General features: G+C 39.0%; 2 protein-coding genes across 11 annotated transcripts in view; one reads left to right on the top strand and one right to left on the bottom strand.

Moving 5' to 3' along the window:
• Positions 1-8,186, bottom strand: part of cacna1c (calcium voltage-gated channel subunit alpha1 C) — a 431,114-nt gene extending 422,928 nt beyond the window's left edge. For all 9 annotated transcript variants that reach the window (XM_088646820.1, XM_088646811.1, XM_088646814.1 and 6 more), the window contains exon 1: positions 7,633-8,186. In XM_088646820.1, the coding sequence (XP_088502946.1) occupies positions 7,633-7,762 (130 nt within the window). In that variant the 5' untranslated portion in view covers positions 7,763-8,186. The remainder of the gene's footprint in view (positions 1-7,632) is intronic.
• On the top strand, positions 1,027-19,266 carry dcp1b (decapping mRNA 1B). 2 transcript variants are annotated; one of them, XM_088646822.1, is made up of 9 exons: positions 1,029-1,436; positions 3,914-3,954; positions 5,080-5,207; positions 8,485-8,551; positions 10,655-10,784; positions 12,583-12,702; positions 13,422-14,168; positions 15,266-15,511; positions 16,346-19,266. In XM_088646822.1, the coding sequence occupies exons 1-9, from the start codon at positions 1,275-1,277 to the stop codon at positions 16,424-16,426; spliced, it is 1,722 nt and encodes a 573-aa protein (XP_088502948.1). In that variant the 5' UTR covers positions 1,029-1,274; the 3' UTR covers positions 16,427-19,266. The 2 variants fall into 2 exon arrangements, with proteins under 2 accessions (XP_088502950.1, XP_088502948.1); XM_088646824.1 differs by lacking the exon at positions 12,583-12,702 and having other exon boundaries at positions 1,027-1,436.
• The last annotated feature ends 345 nt before the right edge of the window (positions 19,267-19,611 follow it).

The following is a 19,611-nucleotide window of genomic DNA, read 5'->3' as shown; positions in this document are numbered from 1 at the left end:
TACCCAAAGTCCTCAATTAATTCAACTGATGAAGAAAATGTTCTTTTTCCTCTCCTGATCTGCTGTGTAGTGGGGCCACTGGTGTATGCTTCTTGATTGTCCATCTGAGTTCTGTCTTTCAGTGGTGGATGACGTGTCTGCTCTCCTACAGAATAAGTTAAGTGCTTTTCGATCATTTGGAATGAAGGCAAAATATAAATTCAATTAATTTCAATGCTGATTTACAGTAAATAAAGGCTTCATTCTAAAACTGAGTAAGAGATATTTTCACAATTGCAAAAGGATAGAAAATACCAGCTATAACAGTACGAAATATAGTGAGATAACGTTTCAAGTATTTATTGTAGGTTAATTATGTAAATCGTATTGGTTATGAATGCATGTTTTCAGTTTACACTCGACTTTTGAATTGTAGCTGGCGATTTTTCTTTGCAGTTTTTGTTGTTTTTCACACTTGAAACTGTGTACACATCATTTGTAGCTGAACAAAACCGGACATCTTTGGAAGAGCACGAATGTTTTTGCAAGGCACTGAACTCCTGTGATGTTTTCTACAAACACAGTATATTCATTGGCCATATTTATTTATGGCACTAGCTTAGTACTGTAGCAGGCAACTGTCTGGCGGCAATATACAATAATAATTATCCATCTTCCATTTAATGTCTTCCTAGTACAGTACTTCCAGTCTGGATAAAGCTCTTTTTTTCAATTATGGGGCTTGCTCGACCTTCATATTTTAATATTACAGATCGGTACTGTATGTCTCTATATTTGCCGTTTTTTAAAATATATTACAGGGCTGTCGTGGTATACATGGGGGATACTTGGGGTTCTATGACGACGTCCATGTCATGCTTTTAAATGCATGATTTGCTTAATCAGAAGTGCAAACCCTTTAAGAAATTCGTGTATTCTGCTATCTGTTAGAAGCCTTTTTTATCGCGTTTCAACTTCCCTCCAGTATTCAATCAGTTGTCTCTGGAGTCGATTAGATGACCTGTAATGTGGCGCTACAAACGATTAGTCACGTCTGACTGTTTACAGTCAGAGGTGGCGAAAAATGGCGACTTCCTGCTCACGGGTGTACTGCTAGAGTTAATAAAATACCAACTTGACGTTTTTATCTTTAGATTTACTTGATTTTATTTTATTTAATTTTTAAAAAATCTGCAAAACATTCAGATACCATAGAGGTATTTTGGGGGGGGGGATTTAAGTGTTGGGATCAAATTTGCTGAGGGCTCCGTATAACCTAACAGAGCAGGGGGGCGATGAGTTCTACATCTGGGATGGTATCAGGCACCTGTCTGGCGGCAAAAGGTTTGGACATCAGCCTGGCAGCCTTGCAGCGACATGACCCGTACATCAACAAAATCGTAGATGTTGCCAGTCAGGTTGCCCTGTACACATTCAGCAACAAAGCAAACGAGTGGGTAAGAAAGCAAACTTAACACTCATCCCTAGTGGCGCACGCTGTTGGGAAAATGTTATCAATATTGTTATTATTGTTATCAGTTGACATCATTTACCTTTATAGCAGAAAACTTTTCTCCTTTGTTTCAGTGATAAAAGCGATGAATGCTGTGAGAATATAAGTTTCCAAGGAGTTGCAGGGAAAATTGCGTTGATAACGTACTTGGTTGTTTTGATTATTTTCATCCTGAAGTTTTGACAAACTATTTTGATTGACGTTGTATGAAAAAAAAGCTCGTTTTGTTTCGCCTGCGTGAGCGAAGCAAATGACGCGTGCAATGTAATTTGGGACATTAAAACTTCAAACCTGTATGATAGAACAAAATACCATGTAAAGATGATCATTTTTGTATCAGCTTGAATAATCAACGTAATAGTTGATCAATTGCTCTTTTTTTTTGTACAGCCTTCTGAGATTATAAAATCAACCTCGTGTCCGAATGTGTAGTTTATAAGGAATAGTAGAATGAAGCCATTTCTTGGTAGCGAAATTAAATTTACCAGCACAGGTAAAATTTATTAAACGTAGTGTTCTGAATAAGGAGAAAATCTGAAGTAAATTCTTACAAATTTCGGATAAACGTCTGTTTCTTTAGTTAATTGATATACATTTCAGTAGCCAGTTAGAGGGATTTGTGAGTAGAATGCCAGCCCTGTTTCCCCTTTACTTTGGATACATATCAGGTACATTTCTACATTTACTGTTCTCCTGGCTAACTTAATAAACTACATTTTGATGTCTCACATGCTGTAAAAATGTTCCAGATCTGTGTTCTGGATTGCTTCAAGTGTGCAGTCAGTTTATAAACTGTCTACTGCAGTCCGTAGAATCGAGGCATACATGAGACAGAAGACGCTTTTGTGAGGAACCCTGAAAGCTCCGTGCACTGCAAATGCAGTCACAAACCAATAAACAGATCATTCTTTTCTGAGAAAACCGATTCAGACATTCATTTCCCCCCTCTTTGTGCTTTTAAATAGATTTTAAATAGGTGGAGTATTTTTTTGCCATAGAAAGAGATGGTATCTTTGAGGGGAACAGGGTCAGTGTGCTCATAGAAACAATAACATTTCTTTAAAGAAAGTGGTCAAATATCTCGTGCACTCTGTATCTGTTCTTTCTCTAAAAACTTTCTTCTTTCTTAAATAGAAAGATAAAAAGCTTATGACCTAACTTGAAAGGCATGATGATGAAACTTAGTGCTTTCTGTCAAGTTTATACAACACTGTGCTTTTACATTGATCAGGGAACACTGTGTAAAATATGCTTAGAGTGTGGATATTGCTTTGCCAGAAGAGTTTTTTGTTCCTTGCTGGCCTTTTTATTGGCCAGTCAAATGGAAGTGCCAGTCTCATTATAACTATGACACGATCGGATTGGCAGAGAGTCAGGGTTGCAGAATGGGCATTGCAGACTCACTGTAGCCTGTTGACCCTGACTTCAGATTTAAGATATGCTGTCAAATACCGGTTTCCAGCAAAGCATCTGTCCATCCATGCATTACCAGAACGCTTCTTGTTCCTGGAAACGATCAGTACCACCCTGAGGCCTAGGTCTCACGTGGCGCACACACAAGACAAACACACAGGGACAACTGGGAGGCACTGGTGAAAGTGAGCCAGAATGTTTCTAGAAGGTGGAAAGAAACTGGTGCACCCAACCAAAACCCACAGGAAGTGAACTTGCCAACTCTACACAAATATTAAACCATGCACCCAAGAGCTGTGACCATGTCACCGTGCTGGCATCCAGTAAAGCCAAGAACCAGTATTTATGTTTTTTTCATTGTTTTTGCCCTTTTCGGTCAGAGATATCGGACTGCTTTCCCACCATATAAAATATACTGTAGATGCAGACCTATATTGGCACTCTCCATGTCCTGCAGTGTTTTTATTAGGCATAAAAATGTTGTTTGGTAAATTTCCTTTTGGCAGTATTTCTTCTGACTGCACAATTTAGCAAATGATAGTTAATACTACTAATGAATTACTTAACCAAGGCATTTTTCTAGTTACAGACAAGTACTTACATCCTGTTTCTACAAATGGTTAACTCTGTAAATCAGAACTGCAGTGTGTTGGGATAGTATAAAAAGCATTGGCAAAGAACTGTTTTCAAAGTGCTCAATTGCATTCAATAAATTAGTGGAAGACAGAGATGGATGGTGTTATAGCCGTGGCTATGTGAAGTTTGCTTTCATAACACTATGTTTAATGTGTTCTCTCAATAAGAGTGAAATTGTGTTATAGAAGCATTTTCTCCTTGCCTGCCTTTTAGCAAATTGTTACTCTTTAGGTCTCTGCCATTTTCTTTAAGCCGTAGTGCTTTAATTTAAGCAGTTTTTCATTTTTCACTGCAATTTTTTTTCTGAAGATAGTGCACATCCAGCAGTTCCAGTTTTAAGAGTTAATAACATAATGTTACCTTTCTCTTCAGGAAAAGACTGATGTGGAAGGAACTTTATTTGTGTACACAAGGTAAGGGAGGTACAGTATGTCTGATAACGACGTCTCACTTTATGAGTTGATTTGCCATAATGTATCAGTTTTGGAAGGATAACTGTGGACTATTCATCCTTTTTCTAACTACTTCATCCAATTCATAGTAGCAGGGTAGTCAGAGATTAACCCAGCAAACACCAAGTGCAAGGCAAGGTACACTCTGGATGGGACACCAGTCCATCACAGAACACACACAGGCACAGACATGCACACACTCACAATAGGACCATTTTTTCCAGAAGATAATTAACCAAATTAACCTGCTGCTTTGCCTTTGGACTGTGGGAGGAAGCCAGAGCACACGGCCAAAACCCATGTTTATGATTCACCTGTAAGATGTTTATGATTCAGGAAAAAACAGGAAACAATTTCCACCAAATGCCAAAATATAATGAAATGTGTAATTTTGTGACCAAAACACAACCTACTGTATGCAGCGTAAGGGGAACACTAGAACAAATGACAATGTGAAGTCTGTTTGGAGCGACACAGTTTCATTCTAATGGATCCTAAGATACAGATGAAACAAAACAAAAAAAAGTTTAGAAATAAAATTCAGAGTCTCTTGTTAGATCAATCAAATCAAGGAATGTAGGTAGTGATTAGTACCAACTAGGACTGGAATCCACTAGGAAAAGCAGGTTGTTGTAGTAGGTTGTGTTGGTGGGGCAGAAGGCGTCACTCTTTCGCCTGATGTGACAGCAGCCATAGTGCGCCAGAACACTCACCACACATCAGCTATCAGTGGGGAGGAGAGCAGAGTCATGAAGCCAATTCATAGAAGGGCATTATTAGGAGGCCATGATTGGTAAAGGCCAAGGGGAAATCTGTCCAGGACACTGATGGGGTTACACTCCTACTGTTTATGTTTTGGCTTTCACAAACACTCTACACCAGTCTGTTTTTCTTCATTTCTTGGATGCAGGATAGATCACCTTAAAAAGCGAAGATCTCATGTGCATGTTAAACCCAGTGCTTGTTAAATCCATGTTTGTCTTTAAAGAATTTCTGCAAGGACTTTTTAACTTGATCCATTTCCTTATGCTCCAAACAACACAATGAAATTTTGCCCTGATTTTTCCTGTTTTATTCTGGTCTTAGGTCTGCCTCCCCCAGGCATGGCTTCACCATAATGAATCGCCTGAGTATGGACAACCTCACTGAGCCAATAACCAAGGATCTGGACTTTCAGCTGCAGGACCCTTTCCTGCTCTACAGGAATGCCCGTTGTAAGTATGTGATAAAATGTATTAACATTGCTGGGAACAATTATTCATTTTTTTTTGCTAGCAAAAAAGGTCAAGAGCTTGTAAGTCCATCCAAAAAAAAATCCTCAAAAATGGCTGGGGCACTCTGAAGAAAAACATGGTCTTTCTATTTACTCCACACACAGTCCATATGCATAGACTGGTGCATGAACTCTCTAGTGAGGAATATAGACATTATCGGGCACCATATTCCTAAATTAAATTTGGAGAAATTAATAGCAATATAATAATTAAACGACATATAGTAATACGCGTGGGTAGCTGCGTCAGCATGCATAGGCTGCAAAGGAACAAGTAATAGGTTTATTCCATGCTGAAAAAAAGAAGAAAGCAAACACAACGTTGTTTGCAACACTCATGGCCGTCAGGGCCGTCTTCAGAGAACACATCAGGGCTGTGAAGATTAAAGATCTCTCCAAGTCTGTTGTTTCTCATTTCACCTCTGACGGCCACGACCACTCTAATCTCTCCATCTGTGTTCTCAAAGACGGTTTTCCATACATGTGAATACATGTTGAAATCTGCTCAAAACTGTTACCATGGAAGGATAGAAATATGCACCCAGATACAAATTTTCTAGTGCTGCAAGATGTGTTTCTGTAGCAGGTTGATAAAATTACTGACGGGGTCCACCGGCTGTCAAATCACATTTCAGAAATGCTGTAAATACCGTCAAGGTTATATATTTAATATGGGAAAAGTCTGTGACAAGCAGGTTATTTTAAACTTTTTCTATGGGGTTTTAGTGTCCCTGCTGAGAACACCAGCGATTTGACATGGCATTTTATCTCCCTTATCCACCACCAAAGCCATTTATGTAGCTGCAGCACACCAGCAGCGTAACCTGTGAGGTGAAAAGGAGCTGGATGAACGGTTACAGAGGTGTTCTTCGTGGTGATGATTGCAGCCCTTTATAATCAACACCTGCTTTCACAGCAGACAAGACTGAAGACTATTCTCTTAAGTGCGGAAATTAAGTAGAAAGATGTACAAAATTAAAGATGAGTCAGAAGGAACCACACCCAGATCTGAAACCGAAAAGCACAAGAAAACTGGAAATGACCAGCACTGTACCCAGTACCCACTATACCCATGCAAAACCAAGTAGAATATCCATAAATTGTTACTAGGAATTTTGAAACGTCTCTGAAAAACAGCTAATGGCTAAAGGCACATAACGTGATTTTACAGATCATAAAACTGGTTGGAAGAATTGGTTTGTGGCTTAATAAGGAGGGCGATAATGAATGAAGAATATGTCGGAAGGAGATGGTGATAAATTTTAAAAAATAGGAATGTTTCCCTTTTGTAATTTTTCAAGAGGAATTGAGCAAAACGTTTAAGTCTCATTTTCTTTTCAAAGCATAAAGCACTCAAATACATATAAAAATAGGGAGATTGGTGATAATCATAGTAGCTTGAGACCAGTTCGCTCATAAAGGACTTTCGTCTCCTTTTATGGTGCAAAGGTATTTTGGTGGGCAGTGAGCTTGCGTGTCTGGGCTTCTCTCTTGAGTGTCCTGCCAACACCAGAAACCAAGCCAACCGAGATAAGATAAAGACAATTCTCAAATACACATGAAGCCCCTTCACATGCAGTGCCCACTGTAAGTCTTGATTCACTATGATGAACTTAAATGGCTGTGGTGTATTGCAGTAAGTGGCAGCCTCATTATTAATTGATAGATCTCATAATTCAAGTAAGTGTATTTTATTTGCTCCTATTTAGAGGGCTGGGGCTGTTTAAGTTGACACACAGAGGCATTTTCAGTTTTATCACAGAGTCTAAATATGGTAGAAAGTGCAAGTAATTTCTACTGGGGCACTTGCCAGCGATTTGCCTTTTTTCACCTCGAAATCACGCTGAGTCATACTGAATGACAAGCTACCCTTTACGTTTTCTTCATGTTTTGAGATTGTCTTTCTTAATTAACTGGGATATTTTAACTGAGATTCTGACATCCCTAAAATAACCATTCATTCAGAACTTCAGAGGCAACACCTGTAAGGGTTTTTTAAAAAAGCCTTTATTTAGACCTTTGTAATCAGATGGTTTTATACTCGGTAACCTAGAGAGGCCTAGCAAAGGGAATATTTTTGTGGCAGAGTGTCTTTTTAATTGAACCGCTAAACATAATTTCATGCTGATTTCAGTGACATAACACTTAATAGAAAGACTTAACAATCCCTTTGAAAAGTGATATAAAGACATTCTTCATAGAAGAACTTATTATAAGTTAGAATAAAACATTAAATCTGTTCTCAAATACTGTGTTGTGCAAAATGTAATTGTACTTTGTAAAAGGAGTAAAAAAGCCACAAATCACATTCTAGAACATTAGAGAATACAGTTTCAAGAATAGTCTGTAATTAGCAATGATCTTACCTCCTGGGCGGACATAGGTATAGTTGAGTTGCGTCTCGGACACAAGTTTTCCTTTGTATTTGGCATCTGGCTCTGGTGGCAAGCGCTGGTGCCTGGGCTTTCTATGCAGGGTGAATGCCTTCTGAAACATGATCTATCACCACTGTGGTGTATAATGAAGAACACAAATCAAAATCCTTAGAATCCTTTGTGCCCTCTCACCTGGTTTTCTGTATTCATGTGTCATATAAAAAACTCTGTGCCAGTTTCAGTCAAAGAAACAATTTCATGTAATCCTTAAGCGTGACCAAGCCGGTGTTCAGGAGCAGAATCCCACACAACTGAGGTTCACGAAGCTGGCGACGTTACACGGCACTGTACCTCTTCAGAGGTCCGCTGGCAGTATCGGTCTGCCTTTGTCAGGATATTTCTTAAGTTATCTGCCGCCTCAGCCCCTCTACTTGCCCGCTTTGTTTTTCTCTTTTATCTTCCACATTTTTTGGCTGCCCTGTCTCTCTCACTCCTGTTTGCAAGATTTATCTGAGGAGGTGTGGGGAAATGTTCACTGTCTGCTTGTCACCGACGCTCTTGACCCAAGCCCGATCAGCTTCGCCTTTCCTCTCAGCAGCATGGCTTTCCAAATTCCAGCCCCGGCTACGACCCCGCCCTCTTCATCCCTGCCTAAGAGTTCCAGCTGATAAGCCCCTTGGGGCAGCTCTGTCACCTGAACATTTTCCAAATACTGTACATTTTGTTCTTCGCTGTCTTTAATATTACCATTAAATTGAATTTGTTGAAAATAACATCAAGATCTGTCCTGTCCCCTGAGCTGTTATAACCAGAATCTGTCTGTTTTTTTGTTTTTGTTTCCAGTGTCCATTTATGGGATCTGGTTTTATGACAAGGAGGACTGTCAGCGGATTGCTGAGCTAATGAAGAAGTACGTTCATTTCAAATGTATTGTTTGTCTGCATCTAGTTATTACACCGGTTTGTAGCTCTACATTGTATTGTGTCATCTTTCAGCCAGTCCATATCTATAAATATTTGAATTGCTGTCACAGTACTTCTTGTTTATGCACAGCTATAGAAGTATTGTGGTGTGATCCATCCAAAGATCATGTCAACCTGTTACTGTGTCTCATTCCACACTCTCCCACTTAATCTTTCTTCTTTTCAAAAGCTCGCTGTTGCCTCAAAATCTGGATCAGTGGTTAGGAGGTGATGGTGTTCTGTATTATACATGCCTTGGCAACAGTGGATCAGAAATCCATTTACATGCCTTGCACAAAATGTTATGCTTGTCAAAGTCTCAGCATGGGGGAACATTCCTGACGTTCATTTTTGTGTCAGAAGATTAATTTAGAGCCTACCTGTAATGGAAGAATGATGATTCAGCACTCATGGGATCTAGCTAAATAGTTGCAAGGCACAATAAGGTTTTGCAATTGTTTATTTGCTCTACTTTCCCTATCCTCTGTACTTTAATGCCACACAATACAGTGTCTTTGGTTTGGTCTTGTTGCTACACTGTGAAAGATGAGATAACCTTAATCTTATCAGTTACAGCCTCCTAAAATATAGGTGTTATTTTTAGTTTTTCCAGGAAACACCTGTGGGCATTTGTTATCTTTTGCTGTCGTCTTAATCAGATCATTTAAGCATTCCCCTCTGTAGATTATAGGACGTTAATAGAAGCCATGGAGAATGTGTACATTTGAACTTAAATGTTTTTGATTGAAATGAATGGATAATTTTTTAAGAAATACAATGTGTATGTATATATATATACACTTTTCAAATGTGCACTTGTCACTGTCTGGACCATTAAAAAAGAAAAATTAGGCCATTACAATTTTTTGCAATATTAAATCTAAAAATAAAGCCTGTTAACCTCAAGGGAAAATCCAGAGCAGAACAAAAAAAAAAATACTATCCCAAACTGCAGATCATAATGTGCTGCGTCACTGTGGGATAACTTTATACTCTACAGCATGACACAGAAAAAATCTGGGCCACTGAATTTGCCTTCCACCAGTACAAGGAGACTGGGGTTCTCAATTAAATCAGTTTGGTAGATTTCTAAACTCCCAACAACACACCTACTATACAGTGGGTTGCCAAAATTGGGCAGGCTGTGAAGATTGAAGATCTCTCCAAGCCCATCGTTTCTCATTTCACCTCTGACGGCCATGATCACACTGATCTCTCCGTCTGCGTTCTCAAAGTAGGGTTTGTTAACTCGACAGCAGAAAGACATCAGAAACTAAAATTATCCTGAAACTTGGTTCACACCTTCCCCCTTCTCTCAACGATAGACTTGTTTTCTTCTTATTCTCTCTATTCATGTGTAGGTTTCATTTCACACCTCTCCTCACCTCTCTTGACCTCGCACCACTTGATTGGCCACTTTGCCTCTCCCCTGCTCCCGCCTCCTCCTCTCTCCTGGGTTTTGTTTTCCAACGCTATATGTTCTCTGCTGACTGTCCTATCTTTCTCACACCTGAAGAAGGCTCCACAGCCGAAACATTGTGTTTTCTTTCTTCTCTTTTCAGCATGGAATAAACCTATTACTTGTTCCTTTGCAGCCTATGCACGCATGCTGATGCAGCTACCCACCTGAACTGATATTATTATTCATTTTCATGTCTCATTTAATCATTATAGTACACATTTATAAGGTGTATGTCTACCCTTTAGATTAAATTACCTATACAGTGTTTAACAATCGATGATGTTTTAGTGTGTCCTCAGACACTGTAAGTGCTTCTCCTTCTTGTTCTGTGTGAGGCAGTGGCTCAGGAGGCTAAATTGAGAGTATTATTTCTGAAATTGGCTCTGTGGTATAGAGACAGTTTCAAGCAAATGATAATTATATGGCAATCAAGTGCGTTCTGCACTGCAGGGCGGTATAGTTTGATTTAGTAAAATGCACTCTTACAAATGTGCAGCAACTATGTACATTTAGCCTCAGGACTTTGCAGCTCTGTGCAGTATGTTTATACTAGATGGATTATGCTCTGGTGACTTTCCTCCTCCTCCAGTTTAACGCAGCAAGAACAACTGAAAGCTCAGCATGGGGGAGGTGTGTCTCCCAAAGCTCTGCACTCAGGGGACAGTAAAGGGGTCGACATCCTCCAGATGCTGAACAAGGCCAGGGATGAGTATGACAAGGTAGGTTTAATTACTAGTATACCACTAGGTGGCACTAGTGTCAACTGATACCCTCAGCTCCAAGAACAGTGTATCTCAGCTGATGAGTACATTACATTCCTGTAAGTATTTAGTATTGTTTTATTTTTAACATAAACATAAAATTCAAAAAAGAACTTCATTTCTCTGTAATTGTACTGAGAGGATTCTAAGGCATATGAAAATAAAGATTTTAAAGTATTAAAATTAAATTTTGTACCAAAAGTCAAGAAGTGTTTGGAGTAGGGCTAGTGTTGAGGAACCAATTTACAAAAAATGGCAGAGATTTGCTTCCCTTTAAAGTAGGTTATAAGCTTCTCGTTGGAGCCCCATGTAGTTGTATAAAGGTTGTTGAGAACAACAAGGAAGAAGTACCATGTAAAAAAAAAAAAACTTGTGAAGTTGTCTTTTGTCTCATTCTTATGAAAAAGACCCAGGTGTTTATGTTGACACCTCATTTACATATTATAGACGATGTGAAGAAGCAATTAAAAAACTAACAAATAATAGGATATATAAAGCTTAGAAGTTAAAGCAAGGGATGTTATGTGAAGATTGTATGATGCACTAGCAATGCCTCATTTATACAGTTGTGTACAATTTGGGTCACCGTGTTATCAAAAAGACATTGCTACTGTGGGATCATTCCAGAGAATCTACATCCTGGGGCTTCAGGAAATATCCTACACTAAAAGGCTTCAACAGAAAAAAATATTCAAAATAAATGGCACTGACAGTCGACACAGCAGATTTCTTCACTGAACAGTGAAACATGAAGTGGAGGACTCTAAGTGTAAACTAGATGGAAGTGCATTTTAAAACAAGAACAGGAGACACTTCTGTACCCAAAGAGTTGTGGGAGTATGGAACAAGTTACTTAGCCATGTTGTTGAAGCTGATACCCTAACTTTTCTGAAGTTAGGCTGGATGAAATCCTTGGACAGTTAACTACTAACTTCCAAATAGGTTAGATGGGCCAGATGTCCTCCTCTTGTTCGTTAGTAATGTACATTTTTACTGTGAGTGTTAAGGGACTGAGGCTCACTACCTTGACATTGCAAGAGCCAAACCAATAAAAAAGAAAATGCATTCCTGAACCTTTTCTTAGCTTGGCCAAAGCCATAGTGAAAATGCTGATAGGATACCTGCTTCCTTATTGAGCATTAACTGTCTGGGATTAATAAGGCATAGCAGCCATTTACAAGATATTTTCTGCTTCATCATATTTTGTAATCTTCTTTGTTCTCTTCTTTCTTTTTTGAGAAGGTCCTCTTCTCCTTTGTTCTTCTTTCCTCTTAATGCTTGGTGTTATTTTTTATGACATTTCAGGAATATTTGCTTTTGAAAAGACATTAGATAAGATAAGATCACCAAATACAATTTCTTGTATTAGGAATTTGTCTTTTCGTATACCCCAACTTGCTCTCCATGAGACACACAGATAGGGAGAGAAGCTTGGGGCCAGAGCACAGGGTTTGCGATTTATGCGACGCCCCTGGAGCAGTTGGGGTTAAGGGCCTTGATCAGGGGCCCAACTGAGTAGGATTCCTCTGCCAGCTGTGGGATACGAACCGGCAACCTTCCAGCCACAGGCGCTGATTCTTAGCCACAGAGCCACCGCACCGCCCCATTAGTGCAGATTGCTTAATTTTGTGACGGTTACAGTGCTTATTGCCACAGGATGGAGCCCTCATAACAAGAGTCAAGACTTGATCGGTGAAAACAGGAGCTGATAATGACTTGTGATCTTTGCCCTCATTAAATTCTCTGCCTTTCGTAGAGTAAGCCTGAGCCGAAGGAGATCGCTGGCAGTAGTGTGATCTATGACAACCCCAACCTGATCAAGCCGATCCCCGTAAAGCCCATTGAAAGAGCCTACAGTTCTCAGCAGCTCCCCAAGGTATTTGTATCTGCCTTGGGACTCGCAGAAGAGCCATTAATCTTTAGTGTATGCAAAATGGGTGCAGATTTTTAGCACTTTTTAGGATTTTCTGGGGATCCAACCAGTGTTTCATTCTGAGACTGTAGTCCACTTTATAATCTGTATAATATTATAGTCCACTTTTCATTTACCTGTCCTGTCATTCATGTGTTAAAAAATGATGCATTGATTTTTTTTCAGTAACTCTATTTAATTAGAAAGTGTTCAATTAGATTTAAAATGTAATCTGTTCTCGTTTGCAGTCATCCGCTTTAAATCTGTGGAAAATGTTCTGTCCTTTAATGCTACCAGATAATCTGTTTCATCACTATTATTGGAGAATATATTAAAGTATATTAACTTTCATGAGGAAGACACTGAAATGTAGTCCTTTTTAAGGCACTGGAAGGGAAAAGGAACACTCCACGTCATCTCCTCTTTCCACTGTGTACCTTAAAGGTGGTGCTTTGTCTTCACAGTTGAATGATAGTTCTTTTTGCATTGAAGCATAAATCTTAGACTCTTTGAGAAACATTTTCTGGGGCAATTCTCCATACTGGGCTGTTTTCTTGATTTCTAACCATCACTCTATAGCCATGTCAGTTCCATAATATAACCATAATAGCCGTGTCAGTTGGTAAAACATGCTACACCTTGTTGATGGTAAATAGCTTGTCTTGTCTTATCTTCTCTTAAAGGACGGTGAGACTGAGCCCAAGCATTTATCCCTCGCTGCCCTCTTTGGAGTGCAAGACAAACAGGAGCCTGTCTCCCCAGGTGCAGGCGACAACAGGGCGCAGGCGACTGGCTGTAAAGTTGGGGGTCGCCCTGCTGTGGCACGATCCCTCTCCTATGAGGAGCCAGCGCAAGTGATGGGCAAGACAGCGGTGGGCAGCCCCCCTCAGCACTGTCCTGCCATCCAGAAGCTGATGACGCACCGCGGGGCTGTGGAGCTGCAGCCAGTTTCAGAGTCTCCCGAAAACCGGCTGTGTGAAAACGGGGGCCTGCAGCCCCCCGCAGTGGCCCCCTGTGCGAGCAGAGACCCACTGCAAAGATTGTTCCAGCCTCCCGCTCCCTGCTGCGCTCACCCACCTCCTCAGCTCCAGACCGCACCCAACCTGCTGCACAGACTCCCCGTAGTCAAGCCGGACCGTGCAGAGCCACTGAGCTTCAGTGGTGCCCACCAGTCCCAGGCGCTTTATTTTAGCCCCAGCAAACCACCGCTGGTGGCCGCCGCCCCCCAGCACTCAGTTTCGGGGGTGGTTTCTCCCCATGAGCTGCTGCACAGATTGCAGCTGGTCCAGCAGGAGCAGAGCATGGATGCTGCCAGGCCAGCGTTGGCTGCCCGCTTCCACGAGCCCCTCAACCAGACCTCCAGGCCCTTGGACAGCTGGGCAGACAAGACCTCTTCTGCAGTGTCCGAGAAACCCAACCCTTTGTTCCAGGTAACAGTGCGATAAGTAAGAACAGTCACTAGGTATTGGAGAAGCACGTAACTGATTTCATATTCTTTTTAACCAGAATAAATCTTTTTCAAAAAAGGTTCGTTTCATGATAACGTAGCGTCACCCAAGGCCATTGTTTGTCTTCCTTTAAAGCCTTAATGAAAGAGAGTAAATCGGTATACATTTTTTAGTGGAAAAATAATCTGTTTAGGTAGTTCGGCTGTAAACCTTCAATGAGATGCGTTTTGCTGTTTGTGCAGCCCGACCATTTCCACTAAAGATTCTCATCTGTCGAAACTGATGTTAAAGTTAGTAATGAAATGAAAACCGTTAAGGCTGATAAATCATAAAACAGCTATCTGAACGGTTGTTTTTAGGAAGAAGGAAGTAACTTGTTAATGCCTGAAGCACGAGCCTTGTTTTTGTAGGGTTTCATCAAGATTTGAATGAAAACATTATCTAAACTGTAATGAATTACTTTTCCATTAGTTTTGTTTATTAATAAGACGTATAGAATAAAATGAAATAAAAAAACCAAATCTCATAATCATAACATGTGAGCACCGGCTTAAGTCTGGTGTTCATTTTGTTTTCTGAAATGCTTGGAATGTATGAATTAACACATTTTTATTTCTTGACATGCAGTGTTTGACTTTGTTAGTGGCAGAACTCTCAGTTCTTTGAAAACTTCACTGGATCTTTTTATGTCCAAGTGTGATTGTAGTAGAAGATCAGAAATCCTGTATTTTTTATTATTGTCACTGGTGGGAATCACTCATTTATTTGATTTTTATAACCCCCCTCCCCCTTCCCAGCAATTTGCCCTTTGTTAATACTCTTACAGCAGCTCAGGATGGAATAAGGACCGTGCACTTGTTAAAGCCAAGTGACCTTTCTCATCCTCTCCAGTCATGAAGTACCTGCAGAAAATGTAGAGGAGTGATGTTTCTGAAAGTTGATGTATTGAGTTTATGTCAGTGAATGTTCACCCCAGCACAGTTCACACCTTCAGAATACTTAAACCCCATAGTCATGCAGCCTGGTACAGTACTTTACTCCCTGAAGAGTGCCTCACAGAACATTTCTCTGTCAATCAGGTGATTTCTCCTCAGCGGATCCCAGCTACCGTGGCTCCTACGCTCCTCATGTCACCCATGGTGTTCACCCAGACCAAGTCGACCAAGAGCTCAGAGAGCAACAGGTCTGGCCTGGGTACAGGGGCTGAGCGCTGCCCTCCTTCCAGTAGCCTGCTATCCTCTCAGCCTCTAGATGAGACCTTCTCTCTCTCACCCAGTGTTCTCACCAGGAGCCAGTTCCAGTGCACGCTTCTACACCTCATCAAGGTCAGAGAATGACTGCGCTTTCATCCTGAAGGGTCCTAGAGCGCATTATATATTCCTCATGTGTGTCAGTCACTCATTATTCACTGAGGCTCAGTTACTGTCGTAGCAGAGAAGGGGACGGGAGTTTTCAGAGCAGAAATAGAAGGTTGTCTTGAGAGTGTAAAGTTTTATAGTCACAATTGTGTCGGGCTTGGAGCACTCTGAAAACCCAGTCTTCATGCAAATTGACATGAGATGATCGGTCACTTGTAATTATTCCAGTTTCCAAGAAAATCAGTAGTGCAATCCCGTTGCTTTCCTGTGGGCTCTATTTAGGATATCAAATGCTCTTTTTCTATAAGTTAAAAGAAAAAAGCTCTTATCGTTAGGATAAGAGCAAAAGTGAAAAGTGTATTAGGACAAAAGTGCATCACATTACACTGGTGACGGGAAGGCAAAAGTGTGAATAAAGAGAGTAACTGCAAATGATGTATGTATGCAAAATAATAGGCACAGACAAAAGATGAAATGCTATACATTTTCTTTTATTAATCTTTTAATTTGAAAATATGAATTTCATTAGTAAAATTAAACATTCACTTCAGTATGCCAATACTTGTGCTTTTCAGTTTTTGAAAAGAGCAGTCTAGAAGTTATGTGGCAGAGCATAGTGCTTAGACTGTTCTTAAAAAAATAAACTAAAGCCCCAATTATTTTTGGTGATGTGTGAAAGGGAGAGTAATGTTTGAATTTGCTTTTTACATTATAAAGCGTGCGCTAAGGTTAGTGTGATCTAGCATTTCTATATCCCACTTAACAGCTATTCAAGTAACTGTATGGTTGTCTTTCTTTCAGAATGATCCCTCCTTCCTGAATACCATCTATGAGGCTTATATCTCCCGCTTCAACACGGACAAAGTCACAAAACCACTCTAATTAAAAAAAAAAGATTCACCGTTCTTTTAAAAAATATGGCAATCAGAGACAAAACAGTCTTCCATTTGTGAGTTCAGTTTCGAGGGGTAAACTGTTAATTTTCAGGTTTTATGATGACATTTTAATTAAATTATTTCCTGAATAGACAGACTTTAGTTGTCTGTTGTTTCTTTTTAGTTATTCAGCAAATATTTCTTTAAAAAATAGGTAAGGATCCACAAGAGGAATTTGGTTTTCATCCAGAGCAGTTACTTTAAAGTTCAATAACCATAAAATAATTACTTTTTTAATAAAACTTCTTAGAAAACTTAAACCAGACACAGCACAAGGGCTGTCGTGGAATTGTCTTAAATTGGGAAAACTAAGTTCTATTTTCTCCTTTTAAAATTGGTTTTAAAAACAGAAACTGCTTCAAGTACTAGCAATACTAGCTTCAAATACTCTGTGAGACAGCGGTCAGCCTTGTCTGTGAGTGTTTGATATTGCAAGCTCTCATACCATTACTTGAAGCAGTTGTAGTAGTCACTCTTGTGGTTGTTTCTAGCTCTGCACCTCTTTCAACAAGTATCCCACAGCTACTTGTCTTGCAGTGGCATGATTTGACCTGATTCCTATATACAGTATATGCTAGAGTGAACCCCTGCTTTTTCAGTTGCTTGTGGAGGACTTCCTCAGTTCTTGCCAGCTCTTGCACACTTGTCAGATTTTATTAGTGGCATGATCTCTATGTGTCTTTCATACATATTTTGGCTTTTGTTAATGGCCCGCAACAAACAGAGGCCTTGGCTCTAAAATTCCAGAGCCTCTTCTTCCTGATTCTCCCATCCCCCCTAGTTTAAACCACTGGGAAGATTAAAAAAAAATAGAAATTTGGTCTATTTGGACTATGGACAGTGTTTATTAATGGAAATGTTTTTGTGTTAGTTTCAACTGTTTGGCCCCAACAACAGTAATTATATTTTAGTTTTGTTATTTAGTTACTTTAACTAGCAGGCGTAACTTGTAGACATACTTCTAACAACAGCAACTGATGTCAATTTGCTTCCACTGTACCATTATCAATCCCTAGAAGTTTTATTGCATGTATATTTTTGTGTAGTTCACACATATATATAGGCTTTAAAAGCTATTTTAATATATAATGCTCTGGGGATTGATGCATCTTAATGTACTGCGAATTTTCTGTGCTTGAGCTAAATGGAAAAAATTGTTCTGGAGAACCTTTAGTATGGAAATTCCAGAGCGGGTTAGTTTACATTGTAAAAATAAAAGTGAATCACACCTGTTTGATGTGTTACTTTGATTGTACTCCACACCTACTTTTGGTCATATACAGTATAATTTGTTTTGAAGATTGGAACTTTCCTTTGAATTGCCTAGCCCCTTATTACAAAATTAAATTGCAGTTTTCAACTACTCAAGTCGTATGCCAGTTCAGCTTAGCAGGACTGCAAATATTGTTGACATTAGTAAATAGATAGTTGTATCTAAGAATTGTGATTGAGGAACATGGAAAACTGTATCAGGTCCCACACAAGGTCACCTAAAAGCTTTAAGGCTTTCAGGAGACACCAGAAATCCAAGAGACCTGTTGTGGTTTAATGTTTTGTTTTGCCTATTAGTGAAAACCTCCATCTGCAGTTTGGACATTCACAGAATACTTTAAAATATTTTTGTCTTCTGAGATCCATCATAGGCAATTCAGGAGCTGAAGTGTCTTTTGTGATATCTCTCTTTTTTATGACAACTATTTTACACTGTTCACCTCATTGAAGAATTAGTGCTGGGTTCTTTCTTTTCTCATTGTGGATTTATGCCAGTCACTACAAATGTAGTTTTCTATACATTTGTGAAGTTTTTATAACAAGAAATACTTGCACTTTCACTGTAGCTAATACTTAAACATCGTAATAATATGAGATTTGCTGAACTACATAAATTGATCAAATGTATTATTAAGAAATGGAAAGATACAGATTTGCTTATTTTGCAAACAGATAATATTGCTACAAACTACCTGTATCAATATGCATACTGGTTTTAACTCAGCTGTGTTCCTGTGCACAGTAGTTTTTAATTTAATTTAAATTTGCTTGGTTTCTGGTGTGAAGTAAAAATTACTTTCGAATTCTTGGGGGAGAATAAGAACTGTCTGCTGTATCATATTGTTGCAGGAAAAGGGAGTATATTTTGATTTGACAGCTTTGTGTCAACCAAGCATATTTGTAACATAAGGCACTGGTACTGCTAACAAATGTTATGCTAAAAAACACATGACTCACTGTCTTCACATTCAGTAACAAATTGGGGAAAAACAGACAAAAATGTCTTAGTACTTTTGCAGTTTTATAGGTGAGTATGTTACAATTTTGAAATTATTCTTTGTTTTTCTAACCCATAAAAATTAATAGCATGTTAAATTTCTGTGTGCAATTCTCTTTTCTTGTATCTTACATCCTTTTTAGTTTTCGCTAAAAATATCCGCTACCCAGTATACTCTCCAAGATAATTTTTCATAAAGATAACTGCAGATCAACATAAATATTTCAACATATTCAGGAGAATTTTGTACACTAACTGTATGCAATGCAATTTTCAGAGTTAAAATTTCAAGAGGGCAGCAAGGTAAATATTTTACATTTTGAAAAGAGATTATTTTTATATAGTGGAGTACGGTGTTGTTGCTTCAGGTTCAAAGTTGGTTTGATTACAGAAAAAACGTTGTTCTTAAATAGGATAAAGTGATGATCAGTTTTAATGTTTTTTAACTTTTATTACAATGTTAAATTTCCAGTCAATGATTGTTTTGTGATAATAAACTATTAAAATTACTGCATAAATCTTTGTATTAATGTGAATTTTCTCTTATATCATGTTTAGACAGGTGTACAGGAAGTATATGTGGTACAGTGCGTATTGAAAGTATATAACTCCTTGAATTTTTTCACATTTTGTTGTGTCAGTACCTTACAATTTCATGCATTGTAATTGATTTTTTTTTCTGTTATGTACATACCATAATCCACACTTTTAAGGATGAAATGTTTTAAATAGGAAATATTACATGAAAAATACAAAACCATAATATCATAATTGGATACGTATACACCCTCCTCAGTTAGTACTAGGTGTAACCACCTTTGGCAGTAATTACAGCTGTGAGTCTTTTGGGATTTGTCTCTACG

This window comes from Lepisosteus platostomus, chromosome 9, assembly GCF_059453375.1.
Source record: "Lepisosteus platostomus isolate fLepPlt1 chromosome 9, fLepPlt1.hap1, whole genome shotgun sequence".
Taxonomy (NCBI): Eukaryota; Metazoa; Chordata; class Actinopteri; order Semionotiformes; family Lepisosteidae; genus Lepisosteus; species Lepisosteus platostomus.
Note: the sequence above shows the minus strand (reverse complement) of the source record. Positions and strands in the feature narration are given on the sequence as shown.

Coding starts and splice junctions, on each gene's coding strand:
- dcp1b (XM_088646822.1), top strand. CDS start 1,275: ATGAGTTCTACATCTGGGATGGTATCAGGCACCTGTCTGGCGGCAAAA. Junction 8,552..10,654: donor ATTGCTGAGCTAATGAAGAA/GTACGTTCATTT, acceptor CTCCTCCTCCAG/TTTAACGCAGCAAGAACAAC. Junction 14,169..15,265: donor AACCCAACCCTTTGTTCCAG/GTAACAGTGCGA, acceptor TCTGTCAATCAG/GTGATTTCTCCTCAGCGGAT.